Here is a 22,063-nt window from a genome sequence, read left to right as displayed (position 1 = left end):
AATCCTCCTTTGCCACGTACAAATCTGTGTGGCTCTGGGTAAGTCATCCAATTTCTCTGAACATGACCCTCAGTTTTTTTTCATCTGTAGGAAACATGAACAGTGATATTTATTGCACATGATCTTTGTAGGAATAAAGTGAGATAATGTGAAAGCACTTGGTATATCTTTCCAATAGTGCTTAATGAATATGTTTTACTTGAATCTTTACTATTATTTTTTGAATGCAAGGCAAACATTGACTCAGAACAGCCATGGGTTAAGAAAGCGTGAGAGTAAAGAAAAATGTTTATCATAGGTAAGTTCCTTCCATTGCCATTAAAAGTCTAAAAATTCCAGGCTGTTGTTCTTTCGAAGTATGAGTAAAAAATAATCTTAAGCAGCTGAATAAATTTGCCATGAGTGAGGTGGGAACCTAAGTCTGTGGCAAACATAGGTGTTGGCTCATTGTGGCCAAACCACGTTTATTTTACAATTGCTTTTGTAAGAGTTACCTTATGTCCTTTGACAGCTTTCCTGGTTCTTAAAGCATAAGAAGGAAGATTTTCTTTCCTTTTTTTATTCTAAGAATGCTTTCCCAAGACTTTTGATTAGAATATTAATACCTTCTTAAGCTTTTAGGCAAGCCAAAACCAATCTAATTAAATTGTTCATTACAAGCTCTTTTTAAAACTAGTTTGCAATCTAAAGAAAAAAAAATTCCCCATAGTTTCCTATGATAATAAAGAGAGAACTAAAAGACCAAGTAATTATATTTTGGAATAATCTTCTATCAAAGTATCTCTCTCAAGCATCAAAAAGAGTAGGAAAATGTTTGTAAGCCATTTGCTTATAGTGCTGGACAGCTCAATAAACTGTTGTCTTTATTGTTCCTATTTTATAAGTCAGACTTAGAAAGGAACTGTTTCTGCTCCTATGTTGCTTCCCCCACCTCTCTCTGCCAAGTAAGGCCACAGGAAATAACTGTTAGCTATTCACTTGTGAAATCATTGACTCATAGAAATTGGCACTAATATTTTTAAGGCTTTTTACTCGTTTCTTTTTCAGATCTACTTGTTCTTATTTCTTAGCCCTCTGTTCCTATTTTACGAAGTCTACTTCTCTTTTATTTTCCTTAACATTTTGAATATCTGTCTGTTAAGAGCCCCTACCCAATTGCTTTACTATTTATAGTTCCTCAGGTATAAATTATATTTATTGCACCTGTGGACACTGTTTCTTGATAATGGACTTCTGCTTAGGTTTTGTAATCTTTGACTGTGTTCATTTTTGGTGGGAATTAACTTGCTTGGGAAGACTGAGTGCCTGGATGATGGTAGCCTATGAAACTTCAGCTTGGGGGTACAGCACTCCCTTGATCTGGAAAAGTTTTTAATGCTCATTTCTGAGCTTAGTTTTCAACCTTATATATATATTTGCAGATACTATATATTTGCAGTATTTAGTAGATTAGTAACTATACCACTCTCAAACTCTGTCTGGTCTTCAGAAGTTTTCTAGTCTTTCATCATGAATAGGTAGTGATTTTTCAGTCCCTGGCTTTAATCAGGAAACATAGCTTAAATTGCCTTCAGTACATGTACCTAGTGGTCCTGACTTTCACACTGCCAAAGTCACTGGAACTTTATCTCAGCTGTGTATCTAGTGTTAGTCCTGATCTGGCCCAATGTGGTCTTAACTTTTATTCAGAGCTGTGATCTGGCATTCTGTATTTAAGGCAGGAAGGGCAGTTTCCACGCCTGCTTCATCCATTTCATCTCTACTGAGGTTGCCCTACATGTTATTTGAAGGTGATAATTTCCAAATAAGTTGCTTAAACCTAAGAGCTTTGGATTATAGTCATGGCTTTTGATGAAGCGTTTGAGCCTTTACAGGTTGTATTTGCCTCTATACCGGGAATCCTGGCAGCCACGAAGAGGGAAGCATGGCAGACCACCTGGCACCATGGGGCAAGAGACAAGTATTGCTTTTAAGTCAGATACATGGGAGAATGCCACGCTCTTGGTTGGTAATCCTAGACTAACTTCATGTTAAATGATTTCTTTGGAGATGATTTTGTTCACCCCTGCTATTTCTGAGTGAATAGTTCTCTCAATGCAAAACATTTTATTAAAATTATTAATGTCATTCTAATTAAGTACTTAAGATCCAATCTCCTCAAACTTAATAAATGGCTCTCTGATATATGTACATGGTAAACAGTGGCTTCTGGCCATCTTCCCAAGTCAATATCATCCACTGTCATCTGACCTCACAAGAAATAAAAACAAGGCAAGCTGCTTTATTAATTCTGCATGTACCAATTGTGACTAACTGTGGTGACAGTGGTTAAATGTTCCATCATTTCCAACTAGCCCTCCCCTTGTTTCATCCAAAATAACTAAGAACCCAAAGAACCCAGTTTTATGAAAGGAAATTCAGAAACTTTATAATTTATATTAAAATTTATATTTAGGATATGAATTACAATGAAAGTAAAATGTTAATCCCACATTTTAGCTTCTTGGGAATTGTTTAAGACTGCTGTCTAATAATGAAACTCTAAACTACAATTAAACTTCTCTCAACTCTAAAAGTTCCTACTTACTATAAATTAAACAACTCAGTTGTGATGAATGTCCCAATCCCTCCCACCCACATCACTATCCAAAATTCTTAGCTGTTTTTGTAGTTTTTATTTTATTCCAAAAAGTAGAGAAACAGGTGCCAATGAAACGTATATGATCAAGTCTAATTCACATGCTTTAAACATCTTCCTTCAACATGTTAGTGTTAGTATTAAATACTCTTATGTTAAATATGAAAGGCCATGAATGACTTTCCAGGGTGTCTGGAGAGAGGAGACTCCAGAGACTAGGAGAAAAGGAAAATAAAACCTAACTTGGAAGAAGGCCTGTAAGTAAATGAACCCCTGTCCTCTTACACTTCTAAATTCTTCAAACTTATAGACTCATAGAATTTTCTCACAAGAATTATCGCCACATTTCAATGGATTAGTATCTCAGCCATCATGGGGAGGAAACATCATTTTTAATAATATGGCTCTTGGAGACTACTCACAAGCTTTTCTTTTCAACAGAGAAAAGGGCAGCGCCAATGTGGGCTTAGTCAATAACAATTGCTTCATCCAATTTGTGAACAAAACTACAGATTTTGTATATGAAGCCACCTCACTTTTATTTCTTTGAAACTTTAATTCAGCAGCAGCAACTGTTTATCTCATTTCAAATTCCATTTTAAGGGGTGTGAGGAAAGTTATTGGGCAGGAAAAGAGGTACTAATTAATTTGTACCCTTAAGAAATTATGATAATATTAGAGAATTTATATGCATTATGAGTATTATGTTAGAGTTATTGGCCACATGGCAATTCATTTTAGATTAAAGCTTTTAACATTATACAAGCCACATAACCATAAATTTTAAATGAAGCTAGAATATTCGATATACTGTACATGTTTTTCCAAATTGCTCAATGTTCTGATTGCAGAAGAAATATTCTTTAACGATAGCCTGCAAATTGGTGGAAAATGTGGGAGCAGACTGAGGTTCTAATTTTAGCTTTCCCACTCACTAGCTGGGTGACCTTGAAGCAGTCATTTAGCTTCCCTGGACCCCTGTATCCTCAGGGAGTTGGTTATACTCTTAAAAAAATTTTCCGAAGCATGAACTTTTATAATCCTTCCATTGAACAGGTATGCATCATTTGACGAGAAGGGCAAAATTGCTTGACAAGTAGAATAATAACAATTTCAAGAATTGTAACAAGGCAGTTGATTAATGCTATCACATATTGTTAAATCAGCTATCTAAATATTTTTAATCCCACACTAATTTAATAATATTCTATATTAAACACAAGAACTCTTTGTATTGAAACAACAAAGTGAAAAAAATTTACTGTTTACTCAAGATGAATAAAGAAACTCAACATAAGATTATCATAGTCACAGCTTTTTTTCTTTCTTTTAAAAAATTAACTATTACTCAAAGAAATATTTCCCAGGCACATTTGGATAGCTGGTTGTGGTTCTAGACTAACGAGGTCAATGTTATGAGTTTGAGCCCTATCTGGAATAGTTTGTTTCATTCCATTTATGGCCAAAGGCTGTAAGCCTGTCAGACATCCCTTATGTTATTTATTGACACTACCAGGTCAAAGAGTACAGTTTGGAACATGGTTGAAAATCAAAATTAAAAGCTTGCCATGAAGTTAGAGAGTCAAGATTACATGGTCCTGTGAAGAGGGGGGCGCAATGTGATACTGTTAAAATAACATAGAAAATCAACCCTATTCTCAGATTCTTTGTAAGAAAATACAACTTTTTAAAGTTTAGCAATTAGTTAATGTGGTCTGATTGCCCAGATAAAAACACAGAGGTGGGGGCAGAGTATTATAAGAGAACTTCAAGAGAAGGTTTCAACATTCTGAAGAGTTAAAGGGCCTCTGTTCTAAGAAAACTAAAGCTATAAGGGTCATATTTATTTGATTTTATCACATAGTTTCCTTTTCTTCCATCACAGTTTTGTATGCATTATAGTTCTTTACTTTTTATTTATTGATTGATTAACATAAAAATGCTGTAAAAATTGAGGAATAGCAGAACAGCCTGGAAGAGAAAGCACTGGACTGCTGTCCTGGCAGAGTCTGCTCTGCCAGTAACCGGCAACACAATCTTACATGGGCAATTTAATCTTTCACTTTGGTTTCCTTTAAATATTACAAGATATTTAGAATGAGAATACCAACACCTGTTCTCACCTCTATTTCATGGACTGCTAAAAATAAAAACTAAGTTCTTTGGAAGACATAAAAGCATTTTTAAAAATATAATTGTTCTATAATACAAGGGTAAGTAAAATGAATTAAATAAAGCTCAGACTTTCAAAATATTACTAAATTTTTTTATTCGGAAGTTCAGCAGAAATATTTTTCATTATTATAATAATGCTTTTAGTTTGAAGAATTATAACAAGGCACTTGATTAACCCTGAAAGAAAAGTAAAATAGTAGATATTGGATTGCTTCTACATTTACTACTTGTGGCAGCAAATGTTTGGGTACAAACTGACCCCTCAGGGCAAATCTGAACAACGTATATATTTTCTTTGGTCCTCAGAGTATTTACAGCTTTTGGGACTTGAATTTTCTGTAGTTCACTAATACACCCCTCTATTTTCTGGTTATTTAGTTCAGTGCTGTCCAAAAGAAATAGAAAGTGAGACACATATATAATTGTAATTTTTCTATTAAAAACATTTGACATGTAAAAAGGAACAGGTAAAATTAATTTTGATAAAATATTTAATCCAATATATCCAAACTATTGTCATTTCAACATGTAATCCATATAAAATTATTAAGATATTTTACATTTTTTGTACCATGTCTTCAAAACCCAGGGTATAATGTATGCTTCCAGGACACCTCAGTTACACTAGCCACATTTCAAGTGCTCATCACACTGGGGCTGGCTGCTGTACTGGAAGCACAGTGTAGGTGCTTTTACTCACAGACGTCCCCTAGTTGGCCCCTCTAGCAATGGTTCTGAAAGTGTGGTCCCTGAAACAACAGCATCAGCATCACCCAGAAATTTGTTAGAGATGCAAATCTCTGGCCGCACCACAGACCTACTGAATCAGAAACTCTGTGGGTGGGGTTCGGCAAGCTGTTTTTAATGAGCCCTCCAGGTAATTCTGATACACACTAATATTTGAAAAGCACTGCCCTGTAGGCAACTTAATTTGCAACTCTGGCTTAAATGCTGATAATCCTGATTAACAGGCAAAACCAATCCAACAAACAACAAAAGTACCCTCAGCTAAAATGTTTTCATTTAACATTTATGAAGCATCGAAAACTGAATATGAGAAACTTACTCATTAAACTGCAGATTTCTATTACACATTCAGGACTGGCGTAAAGTGTGCCCAGCAGGATGTCATCTAGTAAAATCCCCTTTGCAGCTGCTCACAGATATCTGAAATTCCTATAATTCAGGTAGGGTGGAATACCCACCTTCATACCTTCTCAGGAAGAACTAAGATCTACCTGAGAAGAAACACAATGGCTCAGGTGAGAACCAGAGTTAAGACAGTGGGAAGAGCATAGTGATGGGAGCCAAAAGTTCTGAATTAAGCACATGATTTACCTCCTCTGAGCTGTGGAGCCTTTGGACTGTCACTTGACTTGTGATTCATTTTCTTCATCTGGAAAATGATGATAATAATAATAATGTTCACGATGAGGATGATGAAGTAGCAAGCATGTGTCCAGTTTGGTGCAAAACATTGTTGGAAACACCGAATGAGATCATGGATCTGGAGGTGCTATGAGACCCTAGAGCTTTGGAACTTTTGTTGGTGTTATTAAGTTCACACTGTGGTGTAAATGGCTAATTTAATTTTTTTTTCCCTGCGAGCAAATTTGGGTAAGAGAAATTGGGAAACTGCACGTGGTGCTAGAAGTGGAAGAAACTAAAGTACCAGCAAGGGGTGGAAAGACTCAGAGAGGGGAGGCTGAAAGGCACTGCTGAGAGGCTGCTTGGACCAGACTGTTTCGCCAGCTCTGAGAATTCCTTTTGAGTATTACATAATTTTTAAACATAAATTACAGTGATATTACATCACTGTAATAAAAACATTTAGACCATTCTATCTACTATTATCTACCACTCCGTTTCTTTTCTATGTTAGGCTACTTGTGTTTTCTAATTAAATGTCCTGTGATAAGAGACACCGATGCCAGGCCAATAAAAGGTAAACAACACTTTGCCAACTGAAAAATAAGATGAGCTACTGGTGACTGCTGCTTCCTGTGAAAACTTCATTAGCAATAAATGAGTTACCAGATGTCACACATCAGATTGGAAATTAAAATATATTCCCAGTAGTTGTGTGCTGTCTGAGCAGAAGTTAAAAACGAACTCTTTCCAAGAGAATTGCAAAAAATAATGCACCAGTTTTTGCCTTCTGGTTGTTTGTTCCTCCTCTAAATGTAAAATAAAATGCACCTTCTGGGTTGTGAAGTGGAAATATAGCATTTCTGCATAGAAGGCTATGTAGGGAAGTGGCACATTACTCAAATAGCAGTAACTCCTTAAGGACAGGAGAATGTTTTTAACATCCTGTGCCACACCAAGACCATCATCTCCTCTTGTTTTTAACTTTGCCATCGCAAGTTCTCCTCTGCTCACCTTCACGTTCAGCACGTGACTTCTGCTTTTATTACCAGCAACAAAACTGTTCAAGTCAGAAACTGTCAACTTTGACTCCACTTGTCCTGAACTATAATAACCGTGTTAGTGCTTTTCTTTCTTCAGGAGATATTAAAACTCTCCTCTGGTTCTTCCAGCTAGCTAAGCTGAGGCTCTTCTTGTTCTCAAAGTTACAAGTCTCCAATCCAAAAGCAATTGTGGTTAGGGAAGGAACCCCGCAGTAGGAAATAGAAGAATACAATTTCATTTGAGCCAGCAGAAATTTCAAATAAGCCAATGTGATAGAAATATCTAACACTCTCTAGTTTTTATAAACAAATAATTTTGGCTGAACTTCTTCAGCCCAGTTGCTTTGCAGTTTCAACTGGTTCCAGCTGAAGATCACGGTCACTTGAAATCATTTATTTTTTTTCTCCTCAGTTAACTTTGGTTCTTATCTCCTGCCAGATAGGTGAAGCTTATAAATCAAATTCAGAGGGTAAAAGTGAATTATCATTCTCAATCCACCTCTCGGAGAAATATTTACATGGAACTTCTCTATACACAGAAATTCCCTGAAGCACCTAACAGTTTATTTCTGGATCATTAACTACTCATCAGATGCTGGGTATGTGGAAACTGCTGGCCTTTGGCTTTCACAAGGAAGATGGAGCATTTTTGAGATGATTTCTATAAATGGGGAAAATGTCAATTCAATCTTTTCAGCTTCATAACTTTAGCACAAAATGACATACAAGTGTTTAAGTTCATTTAATGTACCATTATTTTATACTTCTTTTTGTTTCTGCTGATTAGCAGAAAGGACTTATAATAGTGGCTTAATATTAGCAATAGTAACACTGATCACTTATTATTCATTGGATGCTTACTATGTGCCAAGTGTTGCATTAATTGCTTTCATTTCTACAAGAGACCTATGAGGGAAGGCATCATTATTCCCATTGCTCAGGTTAAGAAACAGGAATAGAGAGCAGGTCCTTACGTTTTTGACATTCTGTAAGTAATGTTTCAAGGCTCTATTATTATTATTTTTACTTTTTGGCATGGTCATCTCTTTATACTCCAGTCTAGTGCCTCTCAATTAGACTGATTTTGTACTCCAGGGATATTTGGCAATGTCTGGAGACATTTTTGATTTTCCCAATGTGGGAGAGGGAGGTGTGGGGGGTATTACTAGCATCTAGCAGGCAGACAAGTGATACTGCTAACCATTTTACAATGTGTGGGACAGTCTCCCACACCAAAAAATTATCTAATCCAAAATGTCAATAGAGTTGCTACTGAAAAACCCTGCTCTGCTTCCTACTTTTTGTTTTAACCTTTGATAATTTATATCTCTCACCTTTTATGAAATAAATTAACTGTATACTGAATTTTATTGGAGGCTTTTATTTCATGCATTATATCTTCCGGGGAAAACTACAGATCCCTCACAAAAGATAAAATCCTATTGGGTGACCAAAGTCTAAAGCTGTGTTGGGTGCTTAGTAGGAGCTCTCAAACAGGGAGTTTACTAAATATCTGCTGTGTTAGATCACTCTAGAAATTACCTTCTGTAAGCATTTTTCATAACTTCAGGATTCTGCACAGATAAGGCTGAAGAGGGAATTTGAGCTCAGATTCATCATTAGGGTTTCAAGAGATTGATGGCTGTTGTCGTGGCCCCAAGGTCTGCACTGAAGGGAGGAAGCCACCTAGTCCGGAAGTCAAACCCTGCCCTCTTGTGGTATCACTGCCATAGACACTTCGGGGAATCTGACAGGATCAGAGGGCATCGATCTGTATCCTTCCGGTCTGAACTGACTGCAATATTTAAGTGTAAATTCAGCTTGCATTCACATTAGGCCTTTTCTTCTTTGTGGAACAGTACATTAAATATAACATGTAATCAAGGCTTTCATTAGAAACCAAGTGGAGAGAAGAGAGAAAGAGAGAGGACAAAGATACCATACTTAGTTACAAATGTTACTTTCTGGAAGTTTGACAATTACAGAGTTTCACTTACTTAGCTTGATTCTCTGTTACTTGCCTTCTCTACAAAACTGCTTTTCTGACTAATAAAGGCATGGAGTAGTTTTTGTAGGCAAGGAGAAACAATTCTGGGAAAAAGCTTTGTAAGGAGCAATATTAATAGACATCTATGCCCCAAATTTGATTCCTGTGGTATTTTCCCTACAAATTTCTTATAGGCTAGTTCAAGGAGAAAAGCATCATAAAGTTTGAAAGACCAGCTAAATCAGTGGAAATTATACTCTCCCCTTTCCCATTAAGAACTCTATTCTCTTACTATGAAAACACCACTGTTCTTTCTTATCTCAGAGTGCAGCCTTTTCTGTATACTGATGCCAAATGGGTAACATTTTAGTGAGACATTTGAAGTTGCGATATGCAACTCGGTGGGGGACAAACAAGGTCATTTAAAAGGTCTCTTCATTGAGAACATCAGAGCTTTCAAAAGAGGCACACAGCCTTTCCCGCATAATTGGGGGTAAATGAAGAAAAAGCCCATAAAGTACAAAAATTAAAAAAACAGACGGAAACACTCAGAATTAAGAGTGAAAAGATATCATGAATGCTGATGCTGAATCTTAACACACAAAACCAAAGGCAATGAGTAAAAGAGCAATTTAACTTAAGAAGGTGATGAACATAAATCAGTTGACTGCAGGCCAGGCATGTTGGCTCACGCCTGTAATCCCAGCACTTTGGGAGGCCAAGGTGGGCGGATCACAAGGTCAGGAGCTCGAGACCAGCCTGGCCAGCATGGTGAAACCCCGTCTCTACTAAAAATACAAAAATTAGCCAGGCATGGTGGCATGCACCTGTAATCCCATCTACTCGGGAGGCTGATGTAGGAGAATCGCTTGAACCCAGGAGGTGGAAGTTGCAGTGAGCTGAGATCATGCCATTGCACTCCAGCCTGGGCAACAGAGCGAGACTCCGTCTAAAAAAAAAAAATCAGTTGACTGCAGGATTTAGCAAGGGAAAAAAGAAACTTAGAACTAGAATTGGGGGATTCTTCTTCGCTTCTCTAGAAATTGAGATCTTGGACAAATCATTAAACCTTCATTGAACTTTGATCTGACAAATGGAAATGATATTAATATTATGAAGCCTCTACCTTGCCCTTGGAAGAGTGTTTTAAGATTATGTGTACAAAATAACTTTTTCAAAAGACAGTATATTATACCCATTCAGTATGAATACACTAGATACAATAAAAAACAAGTTTACTAAATAGCTGAAGTGCGAAGCTAATTTATAGACCAAGAGGTATATATTCAGCACCTAGAATCTTAAAAAGGAACATTAATTTAATTAATGTTAGCAGAGTCTATTATCTGGCTGGACTCATAGGAAACACCACCTTTGCAGTCTCACAGGTCAGGGAGAACCTGTCTCCGGCCGGGTGTGGTGGCTCATGCATGTAATCCCAGCACTTTGGGAGGCTGAGGCGGGTGGATCATTTGAGGTCAAGAGTTTGAGACCAGCCTGGCCAACATGGTGAAACCCCGTCTCTAATAAAAATTAGCTGGGCATGGTGGCGGATGCCTGTAATCCCAGCTACTTGGGAGTCTGAGGCAGGAGAATCGCTTGAACCCGGGAGGAGGTGAAGGTTGCAGTGAGCCAAGATCGCGCCACTGCACTCCAGCCTGGGCAGCAGAATGAGACTTATACATATACTAAGTAAATTGCGACATAAAATTTTACTTTACAGATGTAATTTGTTGCATTATTATATATGGCCAATAAATTGATTATAATGAAGTTAGAAGCCCTAATAATACAATAATATATAATGATATAATTTGTTATTAATCCCATAAAGCAATTTAAAGAATTACTTTTGGGGAAGAAGTGAAAGAATAAACACATAAAGTACAAATGACTTTAAGTTAACTTTATGTTGGAGGAAGAAAATATATCACACTATAGACCTTTGGTTGGTGAATCAAACCTCAACTAATTAAATGACAGAAACTTCCTTCAAAATGCAGGATTCAGAGAAAAATTTTGTTGCCTACAGCTCCCCTAGTATTCATATAAGTCTCTTCTGTGAATTATCTAACTTAACATGTGGTAATTGTTGTTTTTTTAATAGAATTTCATGAGTTCACTTTCTAATAATTATACAACACTGTATTGTTTCTGGCAATAACATTTTTGGTATTACTTTATTACTATATAAAATAATGGAAAAACAAATTAGGCTAAATATTTTTTGTACTCAGAATAGAGCAGGCAGATTTGTGAAGTTCATTAGGACTTTGTGAGAATAACATAATATGCTAATAATTTTGGATATTTTGATATGAAAAAGATTCTAATTCAGAGAAAATATATTTTTGGAATCAGTCTATTCCAGTAGCTATAGTTGTGTAAATAAGTCAATGATCAGCTTAGAGTCATTCCCTAGATAAATTACATGGTTTCTTTATATCTTATCAGAAACTAGTATGTTCTCTTTACATAAAAAGTCATTCTGCAACTTATGGACTTTTGATTTAGGTTTGGAGGGTAGCTTTATCTCCTGTGAGTCAGGAAGTCACAAAAATGTCTGCTACAGAAAGAAATTCATGGGTCAAATTTATTGATTTTCTTCTTCAGAGAAATACAAGAATATACATGTATACCCTTTGTCCGGTAAACATACACAATTACTATATTATCAAAGATGTTTTGGTTGTCAGGTTATCCAAGTAAAGTCTATTTTAACCTAAAATGTGGTTGAACTACTATTCTCTACAGTCTTTTGTTTTCCTTGTAAGTCAGAGATTCATAAGAGAGTCCTTGTAAGTCAGAGATTCATAAGAGAGTCCTTGTAAGTCAGAGATTCATAGCATTCTATTGTTGTTATGGTCCCTAGACATTATGCATTCCAGGGTTCACATATTCAAATACATATATAGGCTGGGAGAAATAGGTGAAGTGGACATGGTGGTGAATGGAGGGCCCTCCCCCTTTCTTGGAGGGGGGCCACGGGGTCACTTCTCAGCTATAGTCAACTGTGCCAATTGTAATGAGGTGGGGGAAAACAGCTAACTTTAAAATATAAACTTAAAATTTCAAATTTCATGTGAAAGATCCTATTTTAAAATGTTTTCAACTAATATATATATATATATATTAAAACCCAACACTGTAGAACCTAACAGAACTCTTCTAGATTAGATTTAGTTAAAAAGGCTGCCAATTTGAAACTTAGGATCCAGGCCAACCATCTCATTTTAGAACTGAGACGAGACTCCAAGCCCCAGAAAGATGTTGCAGACCCTCATTCCAATGTTTTAACTAGACTGAAGACTCGAAGTATGTCTCTGTTTGTTAGACATTCCCCCTTCCATTCTACATTCAGCGATTCATGGCTGAATAGTTGGAGGTTACAGCAAAACACAGAGATGTGACGGGATGAGGCAACTGTCTACCCTTGATCTCACACAGCCAGCTTGCATAGTCTGCACTTCGTGAGATGTGCCTGACTCAGTCTGAGGAAGCTTTCAGAATGGCAGCCTGAACTTCACCCCTACCCCTCATTGTTCTTGCTAGCAACTTATTTTTCCCTTTTCGTTTTTCTATCCTGTAAAGCATACTGTTACATCTCTTAGAGCTGTTGCTGCTCTGAAGTGCTCCAAAGTGATGTCTCTATGTGAGTGAATACAGCACAGAATCCATGATTTGGGTATTCTTATTACTATTTTGACATTTACTAGACAAATATTATCTTGTGTTCAAAAGGTCATCAGTAGAGAAAGGGACTGAAGCTATTTCATAGAGCCACACTCAGTGGCCCTGGCTAGATGACTGGTGAGGAGTTTACATTTTAAAATATTTTAAATAAATACTGAAAATATTTATTTTTGAATAGTTCTTGTCAAGTGTTTCTGAAGTGAACTTTGCTACAAGTATGAAATTATCTGTACATTTATGTTTTAAGGCTACATTTGTACTTTTGATACTAATGTATTTCCTAAATACATTCACTGCAGATTTGGGAATACACACACATAAAAAAAGTGCAGGAAGAGAACACATTGCTACACTGACTGAGGGAGTTACACAGGATTAATCCTGGATGAATATGGAGTATTTCTGATTAATAGTAACACTTGGCTAACACATTCATTGTTTGAGATTCTATCCCTAATAAAACTTCCTGGACAAGCAAGTTGATTTTTCAGATTTATTGAAAGATAGTTTAATTCTCATGAGCATATTTCAAACTCTGTACAAGGACAACATGGACATGTATACTTTGGTTAATTGCTTGGTTGGCTGGAAGAACATAGTTCATGATTTCATACACAGCTCCTTGGATGTGAAGCGTTGGGAGATGCAAAAATGCTGACTTCCATATTAATTGTATTTCATGTGAAGAGATAATATTTCATGATTTTTAACTAGAGTTTTGGGGTAAGTCAGAAAACAGAGACGGAAAATGGTGGTCTGATGATGCAAACTCTTGTAACTGACTCAGAAGGTGCCATGTTGATGACTGCAGATGGCTTCATGGCTACCTCATGAAGAGGCTCAGTCTAGAGTGGAGTATCAGTGCATGAAGGGAGTGGAATCTGTTCCAGGCCAGCAGGGACCAGAGTGAGATGAGAAAGGGGCTACAGAGTGGCACCCTCCCGCCTCTTCTTAGAATGAAGGACTTTTTCTGAGAGTTCAGCATTAAGAAAGGATTAAGCATGAAGTATTCAGCTGCTGGGAGGAAACTCAGCGTCCAGGGAAGAATGTTGTGGGGATGTGAAACAAATGTAGTCTTAGCATCTGAAGTCTCAGTTTAAGTTTTCATCTCAGACATTGTAGTTTTCATCTCTAGAAGTTCAATTTCAGTCTTTTTTATATCTCCCATGTCTTTATTTAATATGTTCAAACTTCCATCAAGCATTTTGAACATATGAAATAGTCATAATAACCATTTAATGTAATAGTGTAATAATCCTATCATCTGTGTCATTACTGACTGGGTCTGTTTCTATTCATTTTTTTCTTTTTATGGGTTGTACTTTCCAGCTTCTTTGCATGCCTGGTGATTTTATAATGGATGCTAAACATTGTGAATTTTACTTTGTTGGATATTGGATGCTTTTGTATTCCTACAAAAATTCTCCAGTTGTTTTCTGAAAAGCAGTTGAGTTACTTGCAAATAATTTAATTCTTTTGAGTCTGACTTTTATGGTTTCTTAGGTGGTACCAGAGCAGCAATTAGTCTAGGGCTAAATTTTTCCCATTCCTGAGGCAAGAACCTACTGAGTATGCTACCTGATGCTCCATGAATTATGAGACTTTCCACTGTGGCTGGTGGAAATAGCAACTATTTTCTAGCTCTTGATAACCTCTGGGGCTTGTTCTCTCTAACACGTTTGGGTGATTATTTACCCACATGCACTGAAGCACAAGGGGTACCATTTGCTGATCTCTGGGTTCTCTGTGCAGCTCTCAACTCTCTGGTACTCTGAACTCTAGCCTCCTTGGCCTCTCTGGACTCCCAGCTCTGTGTCCTTAACTCAGAGAGGACCCTGAGTTCTGCCTGGGTGTACCATCCCTGTATCATGCCTGCAAACTCCCTCCAGGCAGTGGGCTGGGACAATCCCAGGTCATTTGTTTCCTATCCTCCAGGGATCACTGCCCTTTGTTATCTGATGTCCACTCTCTTGAAAACCACTGTTTCATATGTACGTCCAGTTTTAAAAATTGTTTTAGGTGGGGAGGTAAATCTAGTCCCTGTTATTCCATCTTGGCTGGAAGCAGAAGTCTCTGGGTTTGAGTTTTGCTCCTACATCTTACATGCTACTTGATTTTGGAAGAACTACTCAGCTTCATCCTCCTCTTTGCCCATTTATGAAGTGGGGATAATACTGCAATGATTAATCGATGGAGTCATATAGGGGAAAACATGTTATAGTCTACATGATTAGGCAAAGGAACACTCATACACTGAGAGTGGGCTTTTACCAAAAGGACTGGAGCTGAATGAACATTTTCTCTCCTGAGCAAGATCACCTGAGCTATTTTTTCTTGACCACACAGGGATAACTACCTTCTTTGTTGCCCTCTAGCCAATTAATGACCTTGCCCTTTTACCTTTCTGAACCTGCTGGTGAAGACCTTATAGGACAAACAGACAACTCACATCATCCCAGAACCCATGGGGCAAAAAACAAGCTTATCTGAAATGTTTTGCCAAAGCTATACCTACACAGGATTATAGCACCACCAACAAATTCTGTGTGATTTGTAGTAATAAAAATCTCATTTGTTATTATTTACACCTTAATTTAAAATAATCATTTTCACTAAACTGTGAAGTAGAATGAATAAAACTATTAATTGAGAACATCTGCCCACAATTATAAATATATGGAATTCACTTAGTTATAATCAGCACATTAACATTTGAAAAGAAAATGATTTTTTAATGCAAAGATATCTTTCTTCTGACATATTAAAATTCCAACATACTAAAGTAGTAACATGAGTAAAAAAAAATAAAATCCTATGGCTTTTTTATTGCATGTTTATTTAGGCCAAACCAGTATGAGGCAGCTAGATTAATTACTTTTATACTGTTAAGTACTGTACATAGTTAATTATTTCATCTAAGTTGTGTCTGAGCCAAACCTGTGAATTACTATTCATGCAGGGCAATGATGATAATTTATGTACTCCCTCTATGCTACAGCTTGTTAATATATTATTTTTGATTTGAAACTAGATGTTAAAAGTTTGCAAGAGGCTTTTAGACTACCCCATGACATAAGTTCTAAAATTATGGATTTGAAAAATAAGGTCGACAACATGCTATGATAGGAAGTTATTTAGATGATGGAATTTTAATAGATTTGGTATGAAAAAATACATCCTTCCATGTTTTCCTCTGATCTGTTGATACTTATGCTTTGAGCCTCTGTGTTTGTGTGTGTGTGTGTGTGTGTGTGTGTGTGTGTGTATTTCTGCTTGATTTTATGATGTGGTTGTTTTTTGGGTCCTTAGCTTCCTACACATCTACCACATGCACAAAACCTGTTTTCACCCACTCTCCCAATATGGCTAATCAGATATTTAATTGTAGCTACAAGTGCCCAATAGCTTCAAGCGGTTAGAGAGATGCTCACAACTACCATGAACTTTTCAAGATAAAGAAAGAGATGACACTGAATCTATTTTTAAAATGTGAGATCAACTTCTCAAAACTTCAATAACAGATTCCCAGAGATACTTGTACATAGTGAAGTGAAAGAGAACTTTAAATGTTTTACAGATCCAAATATTAAAAATTTAACAGATGTTATTAAAGTAAAAGAGCAAACAAAGAAGAAATGAGTAAAAACAAAATATGTAACTAAAAAATAAAGAGAGCTGTCATGGAACCGGCTTGCTGCTCCGGGTGGCCCTGGATGGGATGGGCAGCGTTAGCATCAACTGGGAGTTTACGAACAAGACAGCCTCAGGCCCCACCCCAGACCGAGACAGAATCTGCATTTTAAGCAGATTCCCCAGGTGACTTGGGTGTTCATTAGAGTTTGAGAAGCACTAGTCTAGAGGCACATGGAGTTTCCCTCTCATGTAGACTAAAGAGCCATCCAATCGCTGAGCTCACTGAAGTGTGGCTCCCCATGGACAGAACCTGTGAACAGCACAGGCAAGTTGAGGTGGCTGCAGATTCTGTTTTCATGGGGAGCCTCTGGAGTACAAAGGAAGCAAAGCCCCAGTGAGGCAAAACTGTGTACAAAAATATATGTTTCATATAATACAGAGATCTAGCAGCTCTGTTCACAAGATCTTTTAGAGAAAAATAATACAGATCCAGACTTCTTGCTGTGACTTTGGCCAGAGAGTTTTTGCTTATTTAGAGGAATTGAGGAACATCTAAAAGGATGAGAAGTGTGCCACCTTCCCTTGAAGCCCATTCTGGCTTTTTTTTTTTCCTATGAAATATGTGAATTTTATCATCTGAATAATTTTAACTAACTTTTCCCCTTAAAATGCAGGCACTTTCTGCACAATTTCCTTTTCTTGCAGAGGCTTTCAAACTGTTCAACCACTAGAGGTCTGTATTACCTATTTTAAAAAACCATTACTAGCTGGCTGAGACTTCCAGCTTTCAACTTCAATACCTAATTGCATGTTTTAAGATTTAAAATCTCAAGACATAACACCAGGGAATAAAAAAAATCACAACACTTTAAGAAATGAAGGAGAAAACCGAATAGGAGCCCCTCCATTTGGAACAAGACTGAGTCTCCCCTGTTATTTCTAGTAGACAGCTGAGCACACCTTCATAATCTTAAACACGGAAATCAATGGCCAATCACAAATCACGAGAACAAAATTTATTTTCTTCAAAATGCCTATGCAAAATAGTTTTTATCTCAATATCTTTAAAACCCATGTTTTAACTTCAAATTTTAAAGCATTTATTTTCCTATTGGAACAAAAGAAAAATTAAAGTGGTTGAATTCCCATTTGGTTTATTTAAAACACCAATTTTACTACTTTTATGAGGGCTTTAAAATAAAATTTCATTTAATTAGGTCATACTGTATAGGTTTAACAACTAATGTCCTTTCAGTCTTAGAAGGCTCTGTTGCAATTTTATAAACTAATGCATGAGACTGAGCTTGCCTGGTTAAAGTTATAATAGAGGTGACACTTGCTGGTGGCCTATACTGCAAGTTGGATACCCCAGGTTTTCACTGCGTTCCATGTTCACCTGGAGATTTTCACTAGAGTAGTCCATTTGGGTCTACCCTCTGCCAGTAGAAGCCCAGGCTCTGAGCCTTCCAGAAACCTGAACATGAGGCATCCCATTTACAGAGCCATCCTGATTAGACATGATGAAACCTTTCCCTAGCATATGCAGCAGGCCTCCTAAAGAACTCCACACTCATGTATTCACATATTTAAGTAGAATGGTTGAAAATATTACAGACATAAAAGCTGTAATTTACTGAGTATTGCATAGAGGTTTGGGATTCTGATGCTAGATTTTCATAGATTCTAATTATGCCTGCATTTCAGTAAGTGGCTACATTTGTTGCCAGGCAAGGTGTAATACTAGGAAGCTCACTTCTTTTAAAAGGCATTATTGCATAATGTTCCTGCCCTGTAAGCCCTCTAAAAGCATAAGGACGTCTAGTGTGGCTTCCCTCTCAGTCTGTCACTTTATTAAAACACAACAATTTCCAAGTGTTATTTGGCAGATCAGCTGGGTTCATTTCAAAGGCTAATATTTAACAGAGGGGAAAATAACTCATCCCAATCCTTTTAAAAATTGTTTTCTATGTATTTGCAGGCAAATTGCCTAGTGTTTTATATAGATCTCAAAGCTAGGATTCAATAATAATTTTAGTAATGTCTTACACTGCTTGTCTACATAATCAAAATGATCAGTTCTACAGCAGAAGGAAACTAATTCACGGCACAATAATTTGTACTACAGACCACTGTATTTAAAGTAGTTAAGTTTTTCTTCATTTCCTGTTACATTTCTGCCGATGGCTGGTGGCATATGAATTAACAATTTTCCTCACTGAAATGTGACATTAAAATATCTGCTTTATTCTATCCTGAACATTCCTCTCAGAGCTCCTGACTCTTCTACTATAATTCAAAATGGTGTTAGCTTATACTTGTACCCAGTATCAGTATAAACCTATAATTAAATACTAGCACAGTGCTCATTTATATTTTTTTAAAATGCTGCAATTGTAGCAGTTAATTAAACAGTAACAGTAAGATCTTAGACTCTGGTGAATTTGGTGGGTTATTTCTGGGAGAAAAATGGTTGGAACCAAGGTGTCGGAATTACTCCCAAATTTGAGTTGCTGGCCCTGGCATTGGTTAGCCATTTGGGAAATTTAGGCTCAGATTCTGTAAAGAAAATGGAGCCAATAAGATAATTTAGCCTATTTTTTTTTGTTGGATTAAATAAGAAAATACAGTGCCTGACACAGTGCATGACACAGTGCCTGACACCAGTAAGTGTCCAATTAATAGATGTTCACTATTATTTTGTCTGATCCTTTCTGTCTTCCTTTATAAAATGGCAACAATACAAAGGCAATAATTCCAGTTATGTCTAAGTGTTGTGAGCAATAGATAAGAAAAACCACGTGTGTGAAACAGTACTGGGCACCAGTTGCTCCCCCAACAGTTTCCCCAAAGTTTTTGCCCTTAAAACTAGATCACTTGGGAGAGTCTCAAAGATGATTCATTGTTGGACTTGAGATTTATTTTTATTTTTATTTTTTGAATAAGGAGACTGTGCCATTGAGATTAATTCATCTCTCTCTTTTATTTTTTCTGATCTGAATGACGGCTTAACTCTGTGACTCTACCAGACAAAATAACTGCATTGAAACAAGAGTCCACCAGGGACAGAAACCATTTTCAGAGCAGTTAAAAAACTAAGGTTAAGAAACTATTCAAATTCAGAGAACTCAAAGAAAAAACCATAATCTTGCTTAAAATGCAACTTTGATTATTCCACTCCTTGTGACTTAGAGATGTTTGTTTTCTCTAAAATGCTGTATAATATCTCTTTTCAGGAGAGAAATCAGTGGCAGAAGGATTTGAAGAAAGTTGTGATGAACTCGCTTTTTTTTAAAATTAGGAATGAAAACTTCTTGTTTAAGGTTATGTATTGCATATTCTCAAAATGTTCTAGTTCCTTACATGGCTGGTTTTATGGGATGTTAGTAATATAAAAGGTGCTGGGAAATAAATTCCTGTATAGTTATAAATAAATAACTGTATTTGCACTAGTTATAAATAAATAACTGTATTTGTACTATTAACCAGCCTTAGGACCTGAAATTTAACCAGGCTTAGGACCTGAAATTCTACTAGATCTTGTTCTCTTTGGATTATATTTCAGTTTAAAGAGCCACACATCTCTGTCAACTCAACACAACCCGATTTCTAGGAGCCTCCTTTTTAGTTCTGTGAGACCAGGGCTTCTATGAGACAAGTATGGTTCCGTTGTGGGATAGGGGAGACTAGGAAAGGGAGTATAGCTGAGGAGCTCTGCCCAGGAGGACAAGGGCACTGGTGGAGTGCTCTGAAAAGGGCCTTGCGGAGGACCACTTTACCCCTTCCCTAATGTTGCTTAGACCTGTGGATCTCTGAACACAATTCAGTTTAATTTGCTAAAAAGGCATTTCCATAGGATACGGTTTGGGGGTAAGTGCCACTGTTGCATAGCATTTAAGTATGCAGCTGTGATCTGGGTTAACAAAATTCTGGATTTCCATCAGGGTACTAGTTGTTTGAAAGTTATCCAAGTCACAAACTCTCTAACGGTCAGAGAAATATGAAGATTAAATTAAATTAATTAATATAGTCACAGGTTCTCACTAAATGATAACAATTTTTAGCACAAAGCACACGTATATACGAATACAAGGGTGAACTAACTTTCTTATGGTCCAATTTTTCTGATATTAAAATACTTTCTAATGATAGCATTTAATTACCAATTTACTTAGATTTAGAACAATTTGAAATATGCTTGCTAAAATCTTATTTGAGTAGAACAGTGACAATAAGCAAGAATAATGGCATTTATTTTTATCAGAGATTGCATTATTTTCAAAGCCCTTTAGGCCACAGCATCGAGCTACTATTGTTTTTCTCAGATAAAGGAAGCTGCATTTTTTTCTCATTCTACTCATGATTATTTCTTATTTCTTACTCTGGGGGATGTCTCTAATGGAGGCTGGTGAGGCAGCTACCCGTTTGGGGGAGACATGACATCACAGATGCTTGTCTTTTCCTTGGCTCCCATCTGTTGGAAATAGTAACTAAGTCCTCTGCCTAAGCTGGTAGGAGAGGAGCTGTAGAAAATCAAATTAACAGGAGAGAAACTATTAGTCTTCATTTTCTTGTTTTCAACCTGCGAACACAGATTGTTAAATATGCCTATTCCCTAATCCTCATTAGGAAATCTTAAAGAATGGCAGGACATGAAAAAAGCATGGGGATTATGAGAAAATGCTACCATTGAAAAATAACACAAAGTGAGGATAGTTTTCTCTCATTCAGATTATCTGTACATTTTTAGAGTTAGCCTATTTGAAATTTTCCATTAAATAATTTTATTCCTACTTATATGTGGATGGATGATACACACACAATCCCAAATATATAATTTTATTTAGAATTTTCTTATTAGACTTGAAGATAAAATAATTTAAATGGAATAACTAGTACATGACATTTTGCACTCAGTGGTATCCCTAGGACTTGTTTGAATACATTGCTGTATTTATCTAAAAGGGCAAAGCTTTCATTAAAAATAATCTAGTGGCAATGTTGCACAGCCCTAATTCTCTACTACATGAAAAGTTATATTTTCAGGCCCAGAGACACAGGATTACAGGTCAGTGATAGGCAATGCATATTTGAAGTATACCAAAAGCACCAAATAAGGTAGTTGAGTATCCAGAAGGAACTGACATAAAATGCAGGGGTCTAATTACTAGAGTCATTGCCACAGAACCAGTCATCGATGACTAAATGATGCACCTGGTTTCTTGGGAAAATCTGCAGTTTGGGGAACATTTCACTACACTTCAGAGCATTTTAAGTCTTTAAATCATTTAGCTTTTAAAATCCCACCCATTTCTCCTGTTCTGGCATCCATTCTAAATATGTCTCTAGTTCCTGTCAGTTCATACTCTTCAATACTTGATTCCACTTTTGTTATCCACTCTTCTCTGTGGTTTCTGAAGACCCTGGCATACTCGCTGTGCCTTGACTATGCCAGCACATTGCTGCCTCAAGGAATTTGCATTTGCTCTACCCTCTGCCTGGAGCGATCTTCTCCCAGATGTCCACATA

General features: G+C 36.7%; 1 protein-coding gene across 4 annotated transcripts in view; it reads right to left on the bottom strand.

The window, feature by feature from the left end:
* Nucleotides 1–22,063, bottom strand: part of AGTR1 (angiotensin II receptor type 1) — a 44,841-nt gene that overhangs the window by 6,286 nt on the left and 16,492 nt on the right. The window contains exons 3-4 of one of the 4 annotated variants that reach the window (XM_009446608.4): nucleotides 6,152–6,209; nucleotides 5,880–6,051 (exon numbers count right to left, since the gene is read on the bottom strand). The exons of 2 other annotated variants lie outside the window; for them this stretch is intronic. In XM_009446608.4, the coding sequence (XP_009444883.1) occupies nucleotides 5,880–5,883 (4 nt within the window). In that variant the 5' untranslated portion in view covers nucleotides 5,884–6,051; nucleotides 6,152–6,209. Of the gene's footprint in view, nucleotides 1–5,879; nucleotides 6,210–22,063 lie in introns of all 4 variants that reach the window. One more of the 4 variants, XM_054680284.2, reaches the window with a different exon arrangement.

This window comes from Pan troglodytes, chromosome 2 (genome assembly GCF_028858775.2).
Source record: "Pan troglodytes isolate AG18354 chromosome 2, NHGRI_mPanTro3-v2.0_pri, whole genome shotgun sequence".
Lineage (NCBI taxonomy): Eukaryota > Metazoa > Chordata > Mammalia > Primates > Hominidae > Pan > Pan troglodytes.
This window is presented reverse-complemented; position numbering and strand designations above follow the sequence as displayed.